The sequence below is a fragment of the Uranotaenia lowii genome, chromosome 2 (assembly GCF_029784155.1).
Source record: "Uranotaenia lowii strain MFRU-FL chromosome 2, ASM2978415v1, whole genome shotgun sequence".
In the NCBI taxonomy this organism is placed as follows: Eukaryota; Metazoa; Arthropoda; class Insecta; order Diptera; family Culicidae; genus Uranotaenia; species Uranotaenia lowii.
The window spans coordinates 331,606,887-331,629,068 of record NC_073692.1 but is presented as its reverse complement, the minus strand read 5'-3'; the positions used below and the strand labels follow the sequence as shown (position 1 = coordinate 331,629,068).

General features: G+C 39.3%; 1 protein-coding gene across 10 annotated transcripts in view; it reads right to left on the bottom strand.

The window, feature by feature from the left end:
* The window catches only part of LOC129744574 (heterogeneous nuclear ribonucleoprotein L), a 528,701-nt gene that overhangs the window by 32,346 nt on the left and 474,173 nt on the right, over nt 1–22,182 (bottom strand). For all 10 annotated transcript variants that reach the window (XM_055737162.1, XM_055737163.1, XM_055737161.1 and 7 more), the window contains 2 exons: nt 20,064–20,242; nt 18,297–18,389 (listed from right to left, as the gene is read on the bottom strand). In XM_055737162.1, coding sequence (XP_055593137.1) covers nt 18,297–18,389; nt 20,064–20,242 — 272 coding nt within the window. The remainder of the gene's footprint in view (nt 1–18,296; nt 18,390–20,063; nt 20,243–22,182) is intronic.

Sequence of the window (22,182 nt, the reverse complement as noted above, 5' to 3'; positions counted from 1 at the left end):
CATTATTTTCCCATCATCCATCCTGCTATTCTGTTTGGTAACGAGGGTACGAACGAGTTGGCTATAAGAATATTTTCACACGGAAACCGAGGCGTGAAATTATTCCTCGTATCGAAATTTGCGGCTAGGACGTGCATACCTGTAAAGGTGTTCAGCCTTATTTTTGTTAAGGTAAATTAAGCTTACAGTATATGTCCTTTGCCGAAGCTTGTTCAAATCGGAATACTACATCATATTTTCCCCGTTTGTATCCTGAATTCAAATCTGATCTGAGGGCAACCATTCCAACCGCGAATAATATTGAGGCAAATCCACTTTGAAGGCAACGCACGCGTAATACGTCAAGGCTTTCGGGAGTCGATCGATACCTGTAGAGGAGTGCAACTTTAGTTTCTTTAAAGTAAGTTAAGCTCTACAGTGTATGTTCATTGCCGAAGCTTGTTCGTAGTACAAATACTCATCTGTCATTTTATCACTGTGTACCACTGCGTGAATCCGTTTAACCGAGAACCATGGCTACTTCCGGCGCCCAATCTTCTACCAGAAACCCACCGCTGAGGAATCTCCAAACCAGATTGAAGGCAATGCTGGAGATGTTCAAGGCACTAACCGCGTTTGCGAACACTTTGGGCGAGGTTACATCTGTTCAGCAAATCCAAGTCAGGTTGGAAAAGCTGAATGAGTTATGGGATAAGGTCAACGATGCTATCATGGATGTAGAAATTCATGAAGAGTATTCGTCGAAGGAAGGCGCTTGTCCAGGTATAAGGTTGGACTTCACCACCCGTTACTACGATGCCAAGGCCAGCATGTTAGACCGGATCAAGGAGTTGGAAGGAAACACCACGAACACCAGCGTTCTGCAATCCACCCGCATCATGGATTCATCCATTCAGCCAGTCACGGAACATGTTAGGCTACCCCAGATAAGGTTGCAGACTTTCGACGGCAACATCGATCAGTGGTTGAGTTTCCGGGATCTTTTCCTATCGCTGATCCATTCCAAGGTGGACTTACCGGACGTGGAAAAATTCCACTATCTAAAAGGATGCCTAGCCGGAGAAGCCAGAGCACTCATCGACCCTTTGGCTCTAACGAGAGCCAACTACAACATCGCTTGGGAAACACTGATGACTAGATACAACGACAGCAAGGTTTTGAAACGTCGACAAGTTGGAAATCTATTCAAACTCCCGAAGGTTACCAAGGAATCGTCATCAGAAATTCAGGTGTTGCTGGAAGGCTTCGAACGTGTTGTGCAAACGTTAGATCAGCTGGTGAAGCCCGAGGATTATAAGGATTTGTTGCTGTTGGAGGTGTTATGCTCGAGGCTGGATCCCGTAACTCGTCGTGCTTGGGAAGAGCACAGTGCGCATCAGACCGAGGACACTGTCAAGGATCTCACACAGTTTCTTCAAACGCGAGTCAAAATTCTTGCCTCACTTCCATCAAAGGCCCAGGATACCAAGCAGGAGTCTTCACAGTTGCCTAAAAAGAACTTCGCCTCGAGAACAAGTTATAGCGCAGCTCAGATGTCATCCGGAACGTGCATCGCTTGCTCAGAATCTCATCTGCTTTACACTTGTCCAGCGTTTTCAAGGTTGAACGCATCCGCTCGCGACAAACTACTGAGGCAGCATTCTTTATGCAGAAATTGTTTTCGACGTGGTCATCAAGCCTCAGAATGCAGATCTATGCAAGTGTGCCGTAAGTGTAGGGGAAAGCATCACACTTTAGTGTGCTTCAGAGAAGACGGTGGAGGTTATAGGAATCCTCAATCAGCATCACCCGCCAGAAAAGTTCAACAGTCATCTCATCCTGCAGAGACAACAGCAGGAACTGTCTCTTCGAATGTTGCCAGGAACCACTCGTCGACGATAATCCTCGCCACAGCAGTCGTTTTGGTTGAAGACGATACAGGGAAGGCTTTTCACGCGAGGGCTCTACTAGACTCCGGATCGGAGAGCAACTTCATGTCAGAGAGGCTCTGTCAACGGATGAAGATCTCCCGAAGGCGTTCAAATATCTCGGTACTCGGAATCGGCAAGGCAAATACAACTGTGAAATACCAGATTTCAGCAGTTGTGAAGTCACGCACATCTAGTTTTGCGAGAAATATGGAATTTCTTCTTCTCCCAGCGGTTACTGCAGATCTGCCTACTACTAGCGTGACGGTTTCTTCGTGGAAGTTCCCACAGGGTGTGGAACTAGCGGATCCAGGTTTCTTCCAATCAAAATCAGTGGATTTGGTACTCGGCATTCAGCATTTCTTCTCCTTTTTGCAAACCGACAACAAAATTCCGCTTGGCGAGGGGCTGCCAATGTTGATAGATTCAGTATTCGGTTGGTTGGTCACCGGAGCAGTTGAACACCAGGGTTCAGCTCGACGCATCGTTTGCAATGCAGCATCTACAGTTCATCTAGACGAACTTCTCACCAGGTTTTGGTCGTGTGAGGAGAAAGGGTCTCCAAACATATTTTCCCCGGAAGAACAACGCTGCGAGGCGCAGTTTGTTCGCCCTATCCAGAGGAGTTCTGATGGACGATACACCGTAGGCTTACCGAAGAACGACGAGATCCTTTCGAGGATGGGCGAGTCGCGCGGCATAGCGCTTCAGCGCCTAGATGGCTTTGAAAGAAGATTGGCGAGGGATCCAGAATTGCGGAATCATTATAACCAGTTCATGGAGGAGTACGTGGATCTAGGGCACATGCGTAGGGCGCATGTGGGCCCAGAGAAGCGTTGTTATCTACCACACCATCCAGTCATCAAACAGGCAAGCACAACAACGAAGGTTCGAGTGGTATTCGATGCATCGTGTAAGAGCAGCAGTGGCGTTTCCCTGAACGATGCACTCCTGGCAGGACCTGTGATCCAAGACGAGCTACGAGCCCTAATCATGCGTTGCCGAATGAAGCGGATAATGATTGTCGCAGATGTCGAGAAAATGTTCCGACAAATAGGTATCGATAGAGCAGACATGTCGCTACAAAGCATTCTGTGGAGGATAGATTCATCGGAGGACGTGAAAACGTATGAACTCACCACCGTTACATACGGTACAAAGCCTGCACCGTTTCTCGCTACCAGAACACTGAAGCAGTTGGCCACAGATGAGCAGGAATCATATCCAATGGGATCCAAGGCAATAATGGAAGACGTCTACATGGATGACGTTTTGACTAGAACGGATAACGAAGAAGCGGCTTCAATACTCTGCGAACAACTAATCAGCCTAACGAAACGTGGAGGGTTTCGATTAAGAAAGTTCGCATCCAATTCGCCGACGGCCTTGAGATCAGTAGACGACGAAGACCTTGCGTTGCCGCACACGACCGAAATACCCGGCTCCGCATACTGGATGCGACTGATGCGTATTTTGAAGAAAAATGAGACAAATCCCAAGAGTTTTCTAACCGTCGCAGAGCTTAGAGACGCCGAATAGGCTATAATCCGCCGAATACAGCTGGAGACGTTTCCTGAAGAATGGAAGTGCTTGGTCGAAGGAAAGGATATTCATCGAAGCTCACCCTTAAGATGGTTTGCTCCTCGAATTTCTGCAGAGAACTTAATACGAGTTGGCGGCCGATTAGGGAAATCGGAAGAGTCGGAAGATACCAAGCATCCAATAGTTTTACCGGCAAAACATCCTTTCACAGTTCTATTGTACGAGTACTACCATCAAAAGCTGATGCACGCAGGTTCACAGTTGCTGCTCAGCTCTGTTCGTTTAAAGTATTGGCCACTTGGAGGTCGGAATGTTCCTCGGCAAATTATACACAACTGTAAACAGTGTTTCCGCGCCAAACCTAGTCCCATCCAGCAGTTCATGGGTGAATTGCCTTTAGCTCGTGTCACGAGATCGAGACCGTTTTCCAAGACCGGTGTGGACTACTTCGGACCAGTATATGTTCGCTTAGCCCCAAGACGACCAGCAGTTAAGGCCTACGTAGCAGTTTTCATCTGTCTCTGCACGAAGGCAGTGCACCTCGAGTTAGTTTCGGACCTATCGACGGAACGATTTCTCCAAGCATTACGCCGCTTTATTGGAAGAAGAGGATATTGTTCGGATATTTATTCGGACAATGGGACGAATTTCGTAGGAGCTCGCAATTTTCTACAAGAACTACTGATTCATTTCCGTAACAGCCAACATCAGGAGAAGGTAGCCAAGGAGTGCGCAAACAACCATATTCAGTGGCATTTTATTCCCCCCGCTGCACCCCATTTTGGAGGCCTTTGGGAAGCTGCAGTTCGATCGGCCAAGAAGCATTTTCTCAAGGTTCTTGGAGAAAACGCTGTTTCCTTCGAAGATATGATCACATTGCTTGTTCAAGTGGAGAATTGTTTAAACTCGAGACCGATAACTGCGTTAACCGATGACCCAGGAAACCTTCAACCGTTGACACCTGGGCATTTTTTAATTGGAGAACCATTTCAACAGCTACCAGGAAGGGATTACAGCGATGAATCGGCTTAATCAGAGCCAAGTTATCCAGAAAAAGCTACAACATTTTTGGGATAGATGGAGAACAGAGTATCTCACTCAGTTGCAAGGGCGATACAAGAGATGGAAGTCACCTGTCGAGATAACTGTTGGGAAACTAGTGATCATCAAGGACGATAATCTACCGCCATGCCGCTGGAAGTTGGGACGTGTTGAAAAGCTGCATCCTGGATCCGACGGTGTTGTTAGAGTAGTTACTCTGAAGACGGCTACAGGACCTTCTACGCGCCCAGTTGAAAAGCTGTGCATACTACCAGAATCATTTCAGCCTGAAGAAGATTCCCAACTTGCCCGTGAAAACCAAACAGATCAGACCTCCCCCTTGTGTTCGTGAGATTTCGTTCTTTTATTTTCAGAACCGCGAGCGATTCAGGATGGGCGAGGATGTTGGATTACTAGAGAGCGATGTCAGGCTAAACCAATAACCCTTCGTACGACCCTGGATCATGAATGAAGAAGGACGGTTCAAAGATGTCGAGATGCAACTGTCAGCATCTCTAATGAACAGCTGATTAGAAGGAGTAAAATGATCGTGGACTATGTTTGTCCTTTACCAAAAAAGAAGCCAAAATTTTGTATTGTATCCAGTCTTAGTCTTAAGAAAAACCGCCATTAGAACAGATGTTGATTTAGAATAGTAGTTTGTTAAATGTTGTCGTAGTAAAAATAAATGTTTAAGTAAACCGTTGATTTTCCGTAAAAACCGCGTTGAATAAATTGTGCCAAAAACTTACCTGTGACTTGTGAATAAATAGTGTAAAAATCCAAGTCAGTGTTTTGATAACCAAGTCACAATCGCCGAAAGAGCTGACCCAATAGCTCCACCTAACCAAGGAATCCCCCACCGAAAAATACAGTCCACGAAGGTATCCCGCACCCCAACACTAGTAATCCGACATTCAAAATTTTGAAAGAATTTTGCTGACTGTAAAAAGTATTATCAGACCTATTTTTCTCGAAATTTTAAATCTACGCGTTTCTGAGATATTTACGATGCAAGAGAAAAAGAAAACAAAATATTTTGCACAGTTTCCTTCAAAATCCATTATTTTCAAATTGATTGCTGACAAAACCGTTGATTATTCAAAAAATTAATGTGTGTGAGTGGTGAAAAAGTATGCAAACAGTCAAAAATGTCCACAAAGTTCAAATCAAGCATTAATTGGAGTGAAGCACATGATCGGCAACTACGATTAAGGGTCATCAGGGAAGTCAAGTTTCATACCAGCATGTCTTATTTGGAATAAGCGAAAAACTAAGTGTACATCGCTGAAATGTCAAAAAAACAACAAGTTTTTGCTAGTTCCAGAACTTTTAAGCTGTATAGCCGGTACCGAGGCAATCAGACAGGTGATTTCTTATGGACAACAAAATTTGAAAAATCCAATTTCAAACAAATTCCAGCGTTTGAATCCTATAACATGTCTGCTTGTGGCAAGTTCCCTAGCAGATTAAAGTTTGTATTTGCTGGTTGTTTTGTATAAAATATAATGATTTGCCAAAATTATGTTTCTGTGGAGAAGTACAACACTTTTTAACAGAAATATACAAGAAATATTATAATTTGTAACACGATGCAATTATGAAAATAAAAATTAAAAAAAAAATCCTTAAGAAAACTACCGGTGTTTTTTGACGATCAAACATTTTTTTTTTCAAACATCAACAAACCGGTTTAATGAAATCTTTACAACTTTTTTTCATTTTCCTAAGACTTCCAGGCTTGAAGATATTGCATTTTCAAAATGATAACTTTATGAAAATCGTAAAAAGGAGTCATTCTCTTAATGCAAGAATTTATATAATTGACCATTGAATAAATGCTATATTCACATAAAGATTTTTTAAATTAATGAAATTATTTTATCGGCTATATCGGTGAAATTTTATATTCTTTGAGAAAGAATATTTAAGAATTAAAAGAATATAGACGGATAGAAGATTAGAATAAGGTGAAAGATGTTTGAAAATGAGCGGGAGGGTATTTTTAATTTGAAAACTTTTCATCACATTTCATCGTTTTGTTCCTCACGGGCCTACTACCTTGCGGTGGTTGATACTGATAGAGTTGTAGCAACCACCACACAATAGTAGGCCTAGCGTGGTTCGTCCCACAAGCGGAAACTTGCAGTACGAACGAACAAAAAAGATGAAATGTACCGAGAACCGCATCTATCGATAAATGTGTCTCGGTCGTATTTGAAGCTTTTCTGAGCGATCACATTTCATCTTTTTTGTTCGTTCGTACTGCAAGTTTCCGCTTGTGGGACGAACCACGCTAGGCCTACTATTGTGTGGTGGTTGCTACAACTCTATCAGTATCAACCACTGCAAGGTAGTAGGCCCGTGAGGAACAAAACGATGAAATGTGATGAAAAGTTTTCAAATTAAAAATACCCTCCCGCTCATTTTCAAACATCTTTCACCTTATTCTAATCTTCTATCCGTCTATATTCTTTCAATTCTTAAATATTCTTTCTCAAAGAATATAAAATTTCACCGATATAGCCGATAAAATAATTTCATTAAACAAATTTACGGTGATTAACTCTTCATTTAAAAGATTTTTTAAATTATCAGATAATTGTTTGATTTTTCGGAATTGAATGCGATTCTCCAGGAAATCTTCTAGTGCTATCGGGGAATTTTTGAATAACCGTATACAGAAGATAGTGTATGTTTTTTTTTATAAATCCACATTCTCCATTTCAAAATACCGATTTTTATACCGATTTTTTGGATTTCCATACCGATAAAAGATTTTTTGGGTTTCAAAATACCGATTTAAATGTGGCATCACTGACTGCAACCTTTAAAATAAATCACCTGTAATTAACAAAACCTGTAATTTTAAATCGTTTTCCTTGAAAGTTAACGCAAATTCATTTATTATTACAGCAAATGTCCTGTAAAAAAGTTGTACACTAAAAATTAAATGTCACGTAATCATGTTTTCGTAAGTACAATAATGTCTGAATCATGAATAGCGGGAATAATTTTTCCACTTTTTCTTTCACACGTGCTCAAGGGACACAATGTAGCACCAATGTGGTGTAGCGGATAAGCTGGAACGAGTCTGGTTTTGGGTTGCCAGTCGTACTGTGTTCGATTCCCGGTATCGGCAAGAAAACTTTTGGATTCAAATCCCAGTGACCGACAGGTAAGATGTGTTTCTACTTGTTCCTCCGGTATCCTTTAACAGTAGCAGACTTCTACTGCTACGAGCAGAACCAAAACATTGTTTGTTTTGGTTCCTCTTGCTATCGAGAACAATAGATCAATGATTGATGATGACAGGTGATGATGATAAACGCGGTACATATGTTTACATCAGCACACGGTTAAGCCAGACTACTCAAATTGGGTTCGTGGTAACACAATAGTGTTGCCAGATATTCTGGGTAAGAGTATCAAAGTATTCAGAAATGAGTACTTTCTCGGTTAGGGAAGATGATAAGTGGAGAGTGAAACAATAGCAATCGCTAATGAATTGTGTAGTTATGTACCAGACTGGCTAGACTGACGAAACATGAATAAAGATAACTCTATTCCACCACGGAAACCTGCGTTTTCAATAGTAATGAACCAGCCACCATGAATTTTTTCTTCTGATTCTTCTTCTGATTGGAATTTATGCGACTCTCTGTCTAAAAGTGCCTCACAAAGTTCGATTAAAATATTGTACGTTTAGCATCAAACCGAATAGCGCCAGTTGGACTAGTAACACTTTACTAGTGAGATTCCTGTCCTTCGCAAGTTTGTTCTTTTTTTTTTCATTCCAGTCGGCGATTTTAAACTAGTAGGTACACGAACAATTTTTAATTAACTTATTTGCTATTAATACATTTTCCTAGGTTAACAATCAGGCCCGTACGAAGGTTTCGTGCATGGCGGGGTATCGAAATAAAAATTTAGCTAAAAATAATAACAATACCAAACATACACAATAAACAAGGCTTTGAATTTTTAACATCATTTTCTTTCTAATGATTATCACACAAACTCAAAAAAAAAAAAAAATTACTGATAAAATAAATCAAAATTTACGAAACTAATTTTTTTTTTAGTAGTAAAATTTAGTTTATTTGTCTATTTTTATGTACATCGTTTAAAGATTCAAGTAAAACAGTAATGCTTCTCTATCTATCATATTATCACATTGGTTAATGAAGGTGATGTAGTTAACTAAAAGTTTGAGAACTTGTATTCTTCTGAATGGTCTAATCCCATCCAAGACAGGCCGCGAAACAGCATCGAAGTTTAACAGTTGCGGTCTAGGTAGAATTGCTGCTATTCGTTGTTGTAGGAGTCGCCAGCTGTCTTGCACACGAGGACACTCGGAGAATTTATGACGTATGTCTTCGATCGCTCTGTTGCAATGTGTACATATCTCTCCATCGCAACGCCGCATTCTGAAGAGGAGGCGTCGTGTTATTGTTTTCTTGTTCACGAATAAATAGAGTTCGGCTTTCTGAACAGCTGATAGGTGTCGACACGCTATGTTTCCCCATACTCTTTTCCAGTTGATGTTCGGGTTTTCGCTCTCAACCTTAGGTAGCTCAGTTGTTTCCAAAAAGTGTGTGTGTATTGATTTGGAAGTGGGATTGAGTCGTATTTGTGTCGGGAGTGATTCCAGAACTTGCGTGATCGATCTTAGATCGTGTAAGTAGATAGGTACATTACCAGGGATCGATGTGTGTCGTCGGATGTGCATTTGGTAAAAGGGCATGACTTCGATTTCTTGAAGGTGTCGGTTTGTTAGGAGAGACTTACATTTCAAAGCAGGAAGCTGTAGATTCAGTCCACCTTGGTTGATAGGTCGAGAGAGCTGTTGGATGGGTACCCGAGCACATATGCCTCGCCAGATGAATGAACCCATAGTTGCTGTTATCTTCGCGATGTGTACAGAGTATGGCGAAAGTACTGAAGATAAGTACCACATTTTTGCTGAGATAAAAACATTGAGGAGCGCTACTTTCTGGTGGATCGTAAGAGTGCGCTGCATGTGTAGCCAGATGTGACGTGAAATTTTTGTAGTAAGCTCATCCCAGTTCTTCTTAATCATAGTTCGGGTTGAATTTGTGAATGTGATACCAAGAACTTTTATCTCATCCCTGGAGTTTAGCCATGGTGCATCAATTATTGTTCCGTCGTCATAGCCTACGTACATTGCTAAGGTTTTTTGATGGTTTAGCTGGGCTCCAGAAACTCGCCCAAACAACATGAAAGCTTCGTTCATTGCTTCCAGCTGTGTTGTTGACGTTACGATAGTAGTAATGTCGTCAGCATATGCAACCAAGATATCGTTCCCACATATGTTCTCAAGATATGTTATTAGTGGTTGTAGGTAGATCACAAACAAGTGCATCGATAAAGGATCTCCTTGTCTTACCGATCGTTGTATAGGAAAGGCTGGAGAGAGCCTTCCATTTATTAATAGCCGAGAAGATGAGCGGTTTGCTAGTGTTAGTAAGAGAGAGATGAGTCTTTGATTAAATCCGAGTGCGCACATGGTATGTTTTAGGAACGATCGAGATACTCGATCAAAGGCTGCTTGAAGATCAAACGACACTAGTTTACCTCTTCGTTTACTTTCTGTTAGCTGTGCTATGCGATCCTTGAGCGCGAGAGTGGCCTGGAAGATGTTCCGTTCACCATTTGAACACTTTTGAGTCCCACTTATTATCTGGTTAGCAATCATAATCTTTTCTAGCCTGAGCTTTATAATGCGAGAAAGTATTTTTGAGTCGAAGTTTAAAAGTGAAATCGGTCGATAACCTCTAGCAGTTTCGTCATTACCCTTCTTTTTAACCAAAACTATAATGCCATCCATAAAACATGTTGGGAAATTACCTGATAATGCCTCGTTGAGTATCAAATTTAGCTCTCTGTGTATGATGTCAAAAGTACGAAGGAAAAACTCTCTGGGAATCCCATCTGGTCCCGGAGATTTCCTCGGCGCACTAAGTTTTATAGCAGTGTATATCTCAGCTGTGGTGATCTCATCCATACACGTCCGATTTGCCTCATCGCTCTCAGAGATAAGTCTCTCACTATCAAACTGGATTCCTACGTCGTCGTCAGTGTCCTGGTGTGCATATAACTCCCTGTAGTAGTTCAGAAGATATCGTTCGATGTCGTCCGCCTGATCGATGACGTCATTTCGCTCGTCGATCAGCCGTTTTATCCGTGTTTTTTTCTTCCTTCTTTCGCCTAGTTGATACACAGATATTGGTTCGCCTGCAACGTACGTTTCGTTAATACGCATGAACATTTCAGTAGATCGTCTCTGGTGGGCAAGCAGCTGTCCTTTCAGTCGGTTTATAGTTGTGAGCAAGTTTGGGTTCCTGTAGTAGCCGTCGTATGCCTCCCGAAGGCATGCATATAGTCGTTGGTGTTCACAGTGGAAATCGTCGAAGGCCATTTTAGATCTCCATCGGAAAAAAGATTTTATTTTGGGTTTCGCAAATTCTATCCACCACGAGATCCACGATGGATAGTTTCTTCGGTGCCGAGTCCATTGCTGCCAACTTAGTTCAAAGTCAGCAATGTTTTCAGGTGTTAAAAGGTGAGGGCGCATCGACCAAAAGCCTGGGCCAGGGGCGGTTCCCAAAATTGGTAAGCATAGACGTAATGTTACGGCCTTATGATCAGAGAAACAACATACGTGCGTAGCTGTTGCTCTCAGCTGATCAACCAGTCCTGCACTTACATAAACACGATCCAATCTTGAAGACGAGTTGTGTGTGATGTATGTAAATCCAATATTTTGTGGTTGTAGTTTAATCCATGTATCGTAGAGCTGTAGGTGTTGTATCGTTGCTTGAAGCGATGGGCTTTGGTTGTATCCAGTAGCGTCGCATTGACGTATTACGCAGTTGAAGTCTCCAGCCAATATAACGTTTTCAGTAGGACGACGTAAGTAGTAAGCGATAGTGTTGTTAAAAAATCGCTCTCTTTCTGTACGGTTTGCGGTGCCAGAAGGAGCGTAGATGTTGCAGATTGTAGTGTTAGAAATGCAGAGCGCTAGCAACCTGCCATCGATGCTTTTTTCTACTCGTGTAAAGTGTATGTGGTCCTTAAGTGCTATTGCAGTGCCTCGTTTTGAGTGATCTATGTTGAAGATGATAGTGTAGCCAGGGAAGGAAAGGTTTTCATCATATACTTCTTGCATAAAAACAATGTCGAGATCTAACATGCGTATGAAGGTTAGCAGGGCATTTATCTTAGTCGGGTTGGTTATCGTGTTTATGTTGATGGTACCTAAATTGTAGCTGTAGTAATCCATTGTAGTTGTTATTTGGTGATGTTGTCAGACATTTCTGTGTCGGACCTCATCTTTTTCGGAGCCGGGCGTAGTCGGTTGCGTTTACTGTTGACCGTAGTGGTGGAATCATCTGTCTCGCTATCTTCGGTTGCTTTCTCGGTGTGTTGGGGTTCTATCGGTGTATTCGGTCTGCGGTTTGCTAGTGGTGGTAACGGTGGTGGTGGCATCCTTTTGGTTGTTGTGTCCATTTGAGTGGTTCCCGTGGTCTGTGTATCAGGTCGCTGTTGTTTTGGGTCGCGTGTGAGCGTGGTGGTTCTAGATCTAGAACGATATCTTGATAGTGGTTGACTGTTGGCTAGCACCTTTGCATAGGAGAGTTTGTCTGCTGCTAGTTTTTGAACAAGAAGCTTTTTATTCTGCACACAAGGAATTCCTGCGTGTGCGAATTCGTTGCAGTACACACAGGTCTGGCGCTGACCTTTGTAGCTTACACCTGTGGTTTGACCTTCGATCACAACCGTCGAAGGAATGTTTTGGTTCACGATCATACGCACGGATCGTATTCCTGTTGGTAGACCTCCAAATAGGAGTTTGGCATCCCAGAGGACATCACGCACGGTGAGTACTTCTCCATATGCACCAAAGAAATCAGCTACCTGCTGGTTAGTTATTGTATCGGTGAGATCGAACACTCTCACCTCTACAGCGCCATCTTCCATGTAGATCCGAATTTTGTACGGTTTGCCTTCCTGTTCTAGGGTGTGCTTGTCGTCGTGTTCTTCGACTATGCGTTCAGCAAGTTGCAGGTCATTGACCTTGACAAAGATAGAATTCAACCTTCTATTGGGTTGGATAAGAACCACATTTTCGCGTGACAAACCCAGTTGTTCGCCCACAAATTTGTGTAGTTCTTCATAGCTCGGTGGTTTCGGAACTTGTGAATAATCAACACGGAACGTGTTCTCTCGACGACCCATCACGGGTTTAAACTCCGCGAGTTAAATAACGCGAAGAAAAACCGATAAGACTTCTGATTTGATCAAGGACTTCTGACGAAAACGACCGATTCGCTCAGAAGGAGAGCGCGAACTAATCACAATGAAGTTTCAAATCTATAATATTTTCGGAAAGTCATTGATAAATTTCTCAAAATGATGTTCCCTATACTAAACTAGAAATTTGCTTCAAAATAATTTCGAAGCAGTCTGTTTTCAAATTTGAAATAATTCAAATTTTCATGGCATGCTCTCGCCGATCATTTTTTTTTAAAGATTGATAGGTGTTTAAATTTTAGGCTTAAGGGCATGTTGATGAAAAGCTCCCATCATGTTTATCCACCTTTTTCCTATCTGTAAAAATATTTCACTTAAAAAAGTTCATCTCACCGAGCATGCCATGAAAATTTGAATCATATAAAAATACGGCAATTAAAATCTTCAAACATTTCAAACAAACTTGATACTAATATTTCCAAAACGCAGATTAGAAAAAATCTAAATTATAAATAAAATTTCAGATCAGGTAAAAAAATAACCATGATTAGTTGTTAGCATAATGATAATAATTGTTTCGGATTATGTTCTTTTTTTTTCTTTGATACCTCATGTTTCTGTAATACTTTTCATCACCTTCGAATAAAAAAAGTATTGTTATTTATGATTCAACTTAATTTACATTTCTTCTCTTCAGTTTCAACTGAAGGGTTGATTGAAAAATTCCGCTGTAGTATTTTGAATTTGAAAACAAATAAATGATCGCGATTTGAAATGTAAATTTATGATTAGGGAAAAATTTAAAGGTTTGCAAAATTTCAGAATAAAAACATTGACAAACTTATCAAAAATATTTCTAAAAATTTAAAGAGCTTGGCTTAAAATTCGAGATTTTTTAAGTTGAAAAAAATCTGTACAGTAAAACTTGGTTTACTCGTTTGATAATTAAAACAAAATATTAAGATAAAAAGTTTTTTTAACATTTAAGAAGGAGCTTTTTTCAATAAGCACGTTTTACCATTATAAAAACTTATTTATAGAATTTAATTAATAACTGAAGGAACAGGTTTTTGTTGCTTATGTTTTGATGATTGATTTGTTAGATTTTAGTGTTCTGAACTTTTATCAAATTTGGACTGTTACATTTAGTTACATGGAGTTTTAAGTGTTTAAGTGAAATCAATCATTGAAAACTGATTAACTAACAAATCTACATTTAAGAAGAAATCTGATTGTGATTTCGTTTATTATACCTACTTCATTCAATTAAGGAACAATATTTTGATGGTAATGATGATGGATGATCTAGAAAAGTAAAATTCAACAGTTTTTAAATATTTTGAAAGATATCATTACAAATATTTTTGACATTACTGCAGAAAGTTAAAGAAAACTTGATTTCATTCACAATTTTTTTTGGAATCTACAAAACGATTAGATTTATGCTTTAAAAAGTACCTAAAAATCAATTTGGTTTAAATTAAAACTTCTTAAAAAATTCGTTTTAAGAAGAAGTAAACAAATTGAAAACATTTTTCGCAGAACTCTAAATTACTTGAAGTCTTGGTGAAGGTTGACAATTGATTCAAGACATTTACCTTAAAACATAACGTTTTTGTTTTCATGTTTTGTTCAAAAAAAATGTAGAACTTCCTTGAATAATTTAAACCTATTTTGAAAAGTGATTTCAAATACAAAAGCTGATAAAAAAATCCATATGAGGATTCAAGGCACTCAAATTAGTCAAAATTACGTTTTAAATTCAATGCACTTAGGAAAAATGTTGATTATGTGCCCTTGTGAAATTGATCAAAACCTTCTGAATTGTAATGTTGAGCATTTAGAAGAACAAGGAACACAATATAATATTAAAACTGAATTTTTTTGCTTGAAGAATATTCATACCACCATAACATTTTTAATGACATAAACGATTTTTTAAATCAAAATTTTAAATAATAAGGTAGAGTATATTAGATTTTAGGTATTTTTTTGCAAATTCTATTAACCATCGTGAGAGGTAAACGCTTGTTACATGGTTTCCAATTTGTCAATGTCAAATCGAATACTAATGTCAAATTAGTATTCGATGAATTAATATTAAAGTTTAATTGGTTCGTTTCAAACTCTGTTCTTGTTTAGTTGCACTTCCTAATAAAAACCCATCCTAAAGAGGAGATAGGGTTTTTGTATGACAATTTAAGAGTTTCTATACAAAAGGTTTACAAATTTACAATTAAAAATATTTCAAATCGTGAGCGTCATCTAGTGTCGTAAAATGAAATGTCTCAAGCCTAAGGTGATTTACGAGTAAATTCCGCTTGAGGCGAGCCACTTATTTTTAATCAACTTTTAAGATGAAGTAATTTTCCGATACTACGGTGAAATTTAACTTGGAAAAAAATCTCAATGGGGGAAGGGTGGGGGGTTAAAGTCTTCAAGATAACTCACGATGCATCGTTACGATTTTCAACGTCTGAATGTATAATGCTGTGTCCGAGCACTCGATAGGCGTACTCTAGTAAAAAAAAAAAGTATTCCGAGACATTTATCAGAGACAAACGAAAGCATGCTTGTTATGTAAAATAGAAATAAGAACCAAACCACTTACAACTGGTTGCGTCTGTAACACGTGAGTGATGGAATACATGAAATCTACTTATTCTCGCTACTTATGACTCACCCTTTATTGCAATAAACTGAGATTTCCAGAATTTTTTTCAGAGTATATCCGGGCCGGGCAAATCCGGACGTTTTTTTCTAAAATCCTGGTAAAATCCAAGCATTTGATTTCAAAATTGTCATCAAAAATCCAGGCAATATCCGGGCAAACTCAACAAATAATCATGGAAAACATTTAAAAAAAAATTTGTTTCATCCAAATTTATAAGCAGATTTTAAATCGTATTTTAGGCTTTCGAAAATCCTTTCCTTATTATTTTTATGAAACTTGCTCAAAAGATTTAGTTTTGGACGAAGAAATAATTGAAAAAAAAATTTACAACACAATTTGTTTTTTTTAGTTTGATTCGAGAGAGAATTAGAATGAAAATAAACCTTGGCAAAACCTGGACTTTTACAATAAAACCTGGACAGCCGGGCCGGGTTATTTATTAAATATTCGGGCGAACCCGAATAAAATCAGGTAATCTGAAAACCTTACAACAATGGTCCGAAAATCAATCAAAACAAACACTCAGGATGCGTTTCCTGTTGGAAACATTCCGATTGTATAATGGGATAGCGCCTCTCGCTACTGCTTCGCCTGGCTGGTATGCAATCTCGATCAGCGCTCCTATCAGCTATGCAAACCGAGTCGCATCATTCAGAATCATCGGTTCAGCAAACATCGCATATCGGAGATGAGTGAGATACAAACTGATCCATTCTGAATGTAGCTCACTCAGTATCTGCCTGAATTATATGAAATTCAAAATTATTTTTTGCAGGACGAGAAAAATCAAACAGTTGTGCGGGACACCATAAATTCTCAGTAGTTTTAACGTGACGTACGACATTTTAATAAGAGAACTTGTAAAAATTGAAAAACACGGCGAAAGTGAACATCTTTCCCTCACAAACACAACTGCAATTTGATTTTGATCATACTGATGTTAAAAAACGTAATAACAACAAATAAATTTATTAATTTGCTTTATATCAAATCAAACAAAATACGCTAATGATCGGCTTCATGTATCATTCACTCACTGCCTGATCCATTCACTCCTGATCGAAGACCAACAAGATTCGCCATATGCATTGCGCATTGGTGATATTCCAATTTGATGATGGTGCTGCACTGTTTTGACAGCAAGCATCGTGCGAGGTGATCTGTATTTTAGCGATGAATTGAACGATCGATGATCGGGTAGGTCCAGTAGCAATCAATAACGAAACCCGACCGCTGTACGTTCAGGTGCGAAGTGCAATCAGAAACATTCATTGAAAATGAGTGATATTCAGAACACTGCCTTACAATACACTCAATTCGCACTCGCAGAAGCAGGACGCGAGTACTTCCCCTAGAATTAGGCTATGTAGCATTGACAGGATGACTGACACCAAAACACATGAGACAAAATCTACTCTACAGAAATAGTGTTGTAGATAATGATTTTCTACTGTCAGATGTTACCCCGTGAAAAGAGAGCCTCAACGAGTCGAAACACAACTGAGCATAACTTCAAGAAAAGGTTAAAAACAATTAACGATACAATTAAGGCAAATGACTCATATTTTATTGTTTCAGTTTGATTTTTTCACAGTTCAAAACAGATCAGTTCGAATTTCTGGGCCCTTCAACTCCACGGTGTATTCAATTCAGAACTGGCCACTTCAGGGTTTAAAACAACTTCCACCGTAAAATCCCTCAACAGTTGGAAAAAAAAGTCCAATTTTCAAATCAGCGACAACCAATTTTTTTTTATGTTGAAATCGAATCTCCAATATTCAAGGAACGTTATTATGTAATTAGATATTTTCTAGGACCTTTTATACACCTTCCATGGAACACATGAACGACAACTTAAAGACAAGAATAAAAAAAAAGAGTTTTTATTCTTATTAAAAAAACAACTAAAAAGCATATGAATCTTTAAATGTCTATATTGAAGTGATATATATTATAATCTATTTCACAGTTCGGAGATTAAAAACGTCCTCAATATCATGAACTGATAAAGTTTCGCTTGATTTAGTAAAATTCGAATCAAAGTTTTTTGAATTTCGATTTTTGATAATTTTTATATTTTACTCGGCATATTTTGTTGGGTTTGTAATGAATTTATCTGACTTCTTAAGACCCATATTCCTTGACCCCCGCAGCAGAACACTTTGAACCAATCCGATATGCATAAAGCCCGCGTCTTAACAGATTTTAACCCAAACCAAAAGGTCAGCGTCCCAAAATAAGTCCCCGGAGAGCTGCAGATTGTTTTCCATAGCCGTCGGTTTGGTTCCATCGGAGGAACCCCGTCCGTTTCTTTCTGGGGCCCTTCTCCGAATGAAATGGTTCTTTCATCCCCGTTTTTCTTTTTTGTCTGCCACCCAGAAAATGTTTTTGGTTGTTGGGTTCGGAGGTAGTTCCATCTCGATTTCATTATAGGAAAACGGAGACATCCATGGCAACCGAAATCTCCCCGAAGGGGGTGATAATGATGATAAACTAAAACAAGGTTTACGAGTCGATAAAATGATATGATGCCTCGGATTCTGGCAGGAATCGGTATCGTATTGGTCAGTCGTCTTGGTCGTTGCTTGCCCGTTCTAGTCTTCTTTGGGAGTGTATTATTGGAGCATAAAATTTACTGACTGACGGATATAGTAAGCTATCAGAGTGGAGCATGTGTCGAAAAATATGAGTTTGAGGATACGATAAATTGTATTAAAATGTAAGACGTTTAAAATTTAGATCCCATTCAAAAACACATCTGTCCGAAAACGACAGATTGTTTGTTGATCTCTTTTGATTGAAATGTCCAAAATCTAAAATACAACATGAAAAAAATATTTCTAAGAGATACGTACCCTGACAACGTTTCCATACAAGCAGAACAGATTGAAGAGTTTATCAGTGTTGGATGTGCAGTTGTCCAGACCGTAAACCATCATGACTGCGCCCTGTGAAAGAAAAAAGAATAAAAACATAAAGATAGGAAGGTAAAAATTAAAATTCATTGCAATGGCGGCTACTTCTGGAAGCAACAAGAACGAAAACCATCGAACACCGGCATAAATACATAAGATAAATTCAGTGGAATAAATTGATACTGGCTGACCACCGCCGTCGTTGCTTTACCGGGGCAATTTGGTTTCATCCCATCTCGGGAAAAAAAAACCCGATCCAACCTGGAATTTTTTCCAGATTGGTAGTTTTTCCCAGACCATCGACAGAGCTGTTGATTTTTCGCTCCTGGTCCCAGGCCGATGGTGTTGATCGGATCCAATTAAAAGATAAAATAGCAAAATCGAATTATGAAAACATCATATTTTATTGTTTCGGCATCCGGGCGACGAAATATTTTGGTTACAGTGCCTTTTTTCGCGATGACGTTAAATGTTTGCAACCTGTAACCGCCTGGTTTATCTGTCAGTTGTGTTTTTTTATGAGCTGTGACAAGTTCTGGATCTCCTGGATAATCCATCAAAATTTGGCAAAAAAATTATATCTAGGATCAAATCAGAGGGCTGGATTTAAATTGAAAACTCAGTACAGTTCTAAGCTATTTTAGTCGTTATCGCGACTGTGACATAACATATAATCTGATTGATAACATTTCGATTGAAGGGCTTTGCTTTTTTCGAGGAACCATTTTCAATTACGGTGAGATGTTTTTTTCCGCTAAAACAAGAAAAAAACGTGCAACTGAAAATTAAGGATGCGAATCAAACATCACCGAGCTCTAGAAATATTTCTGCCGTTCAAGAGAAGAACTGAAAAACATCCCAAAAAGCAACGAGGAGCAAAAAACAGGATAGGTACATTCCTAGCTGTCACTCAGAATTTCGTTCGCCGTAGACAGTTTTCGGTTCGGTAAGCCCGCGGCAGCCAAGCAGGTACCTTGCTTATAGCTTATTTTCGTACTCGAATGCCATTAAAATAGTTGCCATTGTTTCAGTTTCGAAGAAACATGGCGAATGGTTGGTGGAATGGTTGCTTACAAGAAAGCAAGCACTAATTTGTTGAAACTTTAATGTATAAGGGAATTTAAAAAAAAAAAAAAGGTGGCTCCAGAGAGTTTCAAATACTTTTTGAATTATGGCAATGAAGTTGCGTATCCAAAACTGTAACATAACGTTGACTTGAACAAATAATCATAACCGCTTTTCAATGTATTCAGCCATCAGCTTGCTAACAAGTTATTCAACACTCAAGCTTAATAGATCAATATAGCCTTATTCGTTTCCAAGGAATAAGGCACATTTATCCGTATAAAAACCAACAAAATTCGCAAAATTTGTCTGTTCAAAAAAATTCCAGCTTAACTCCCGTTCCAACGAAAAACAATGCTGAAATCCGAAATTATTTGCATCGCTTGTTCGGGCTCTTTACCACCCATTGACTTACGACAGCCGAAAAAAAGCTAATGGCATAACAGAATGCCCTTCACAGGCGCGGTAATCTCTCTGCAGTAATTTCCGGTTTTCGAATTGTTTCTCGGGATCTGTGTCACCCGATGTAGTAAAAATTTAGGCAGCCCAAAATGACAGCTCGGCGGCAACCAAATTGTTTTTCGTTCTTTTTGCAAATGGTACAGATTGTTTTTTTTTCCTTTTTTCCTTTTTCATACGAACCTGTTGCTGTGTCGGTTGAATGAAGTTGGCCGGTCCGTTTCGGGTCAGCGGCGGGTCCTTCATCAGTCCAACGTGTGTTCCGGCGGGGGTGGGCTTCCAATTTTCCGACGGGTGAAACTCGGGAGGTGAAAAGTTTGGCGCGAAGCCATTTCCTCCTCCGGGACCGAGCAGGGCTGGTTCTGAAAAAAAGGAAGGGAAATCCTGAATCAGAAAACTTTCGTCCGGATGTTATGCTAGAAAGTTTTTAAGATTTAAACAAATTTTCCTAGAAAAAAACCCAACCCATCTCCTGTGTAACAAGTGATCAAGATTTGTTGTTTAAAGATAAACCACATGAGAATATCCTCCATTCACCGCGCACTCCATTGATCTTCGATAAAGCTTTATTGTGAGTGGATGATAGCAGCATATTGTGCATTCATCCTTTCGCATCCTTCAGGTCCCACTAAATCCCTCTACATGAGGCGCACACACTTGTTGGTCCTATCATCCCGTCGCTCGTTTGGTTCCCATCAACATTTCAACTTATCTGAACGAGTCCTAAGCGCTGAAATGGCGCTCAACCACCATGCTACCATCGCCATCTATTCCATTAGGAACTCAGAAAGAGAGAAAAAAAAGAATGGAACCTCATTCACAACAACCAACCAATCTAGGGCTGTGCTGTGACATCGGGTACCGGAACATGCTCCCTACATTTATGAATTGTCATCTTATCTGTGTTCAGTCTTTCTTCCCTGGAACCATGAGCCGAGAGCGCCACGTTCCATTCATCAGCTGCCAGGCTGGGGCAGGACTGCATTGTTTTACACATTTTTGCCCTTCCGTCGAGCAATCGTTATATCATCGTCCTCGTCTGATGACATCGTCGTTCCGCGATAAAAGTGCACTTCAAATCTTGGTGGTTTTATTATGACGCTTCTTGCTTGGTTGCTTGCTTGCAAGTGGCACCCCTAAAGGATACGGGTCCAGAAGGATGATCTTTTTTCTAAACTTGCTTTCATCAACTCGAAACCGACTATCACAGATCTTTATGAAGAAAATCTAAATTTGAAAGTACGTGAGCGGTAAAAAATATTTTTCAAAAAAAATGTCAGCACAAGCTAGATCAGTTTTCGAGTGGCTTAACACATTGTGGACCAAATACGAGATATCTCGTTTTCTCGCTTGTCGTCAGTATGCTACACTAAGAAGCATAACTTAAAAGTTATGAATCTTGTAATGAAACTTTATCCTACGAAATTAAAAACAACACTTTCAGTACCTGAAAGATATAAGATTTGTAGAATTTTGTCCAGTGATTTCTGATATATAGAATGGCGAGTCTCGGTGTTTATCGGCTTAGATTTCTTCGCGATACTTAATGTGTTAATATTACTTAAAAATTTTCTAAGATTTAAGAAAAAAATTGAAATTTTCACTTTAAAAAAGGGTATCCAATTTATAAATTGGGACAAAACCGTTAGCAGGCTCGGTTCCACAGAAGAAAGAAAATGATGATGATTTTTCAGAACAAAATATTCAATTTTCCCATACAAACCCCAAGTTAAAGTTCACTCATGTACGTTACATTACGTTAGTTAAAATTTTTGCAAAAAATCATGAATGAATTTTAAATCAATACGAAGCTTTTCAGACCCCTGGGTTTGATAAATTCAAAAATGACCCTAAATCGACTCAGTCTAATGTAGTATACACCTATCATAAATCTGTTGCATTTCAGCGGCTTCTTCGGAATAAATCTGCTCTCATCTTAAAACTGCAAATGGGTTGACTCTAGCTTGAACAAAACAGCCAGAAACTGATAGAAAAAATTTAAACAATTTTTTTATTGGGGATGTTGCTAAACTGACACGTATACTCCTCATTAAAATGCAACACTTATCCCTGGGTATGATTCTGGGTTCAATGTTATGAGCAAAATCAATGAGAATTGGGATCAAACTATTGAAATGTTTGAATCAGATAAATTTCCTCACAATCTCTAGAATCTAACAAAAAATATATTTCAAGCAAAAGTGTGTTTATCGTTGCATTAAATCCTACCATATTGTTTATACACTTTCTTTGACTTTTTCTATCAATTTTAATTGTATTGCACGTGTAAACACATCACTCT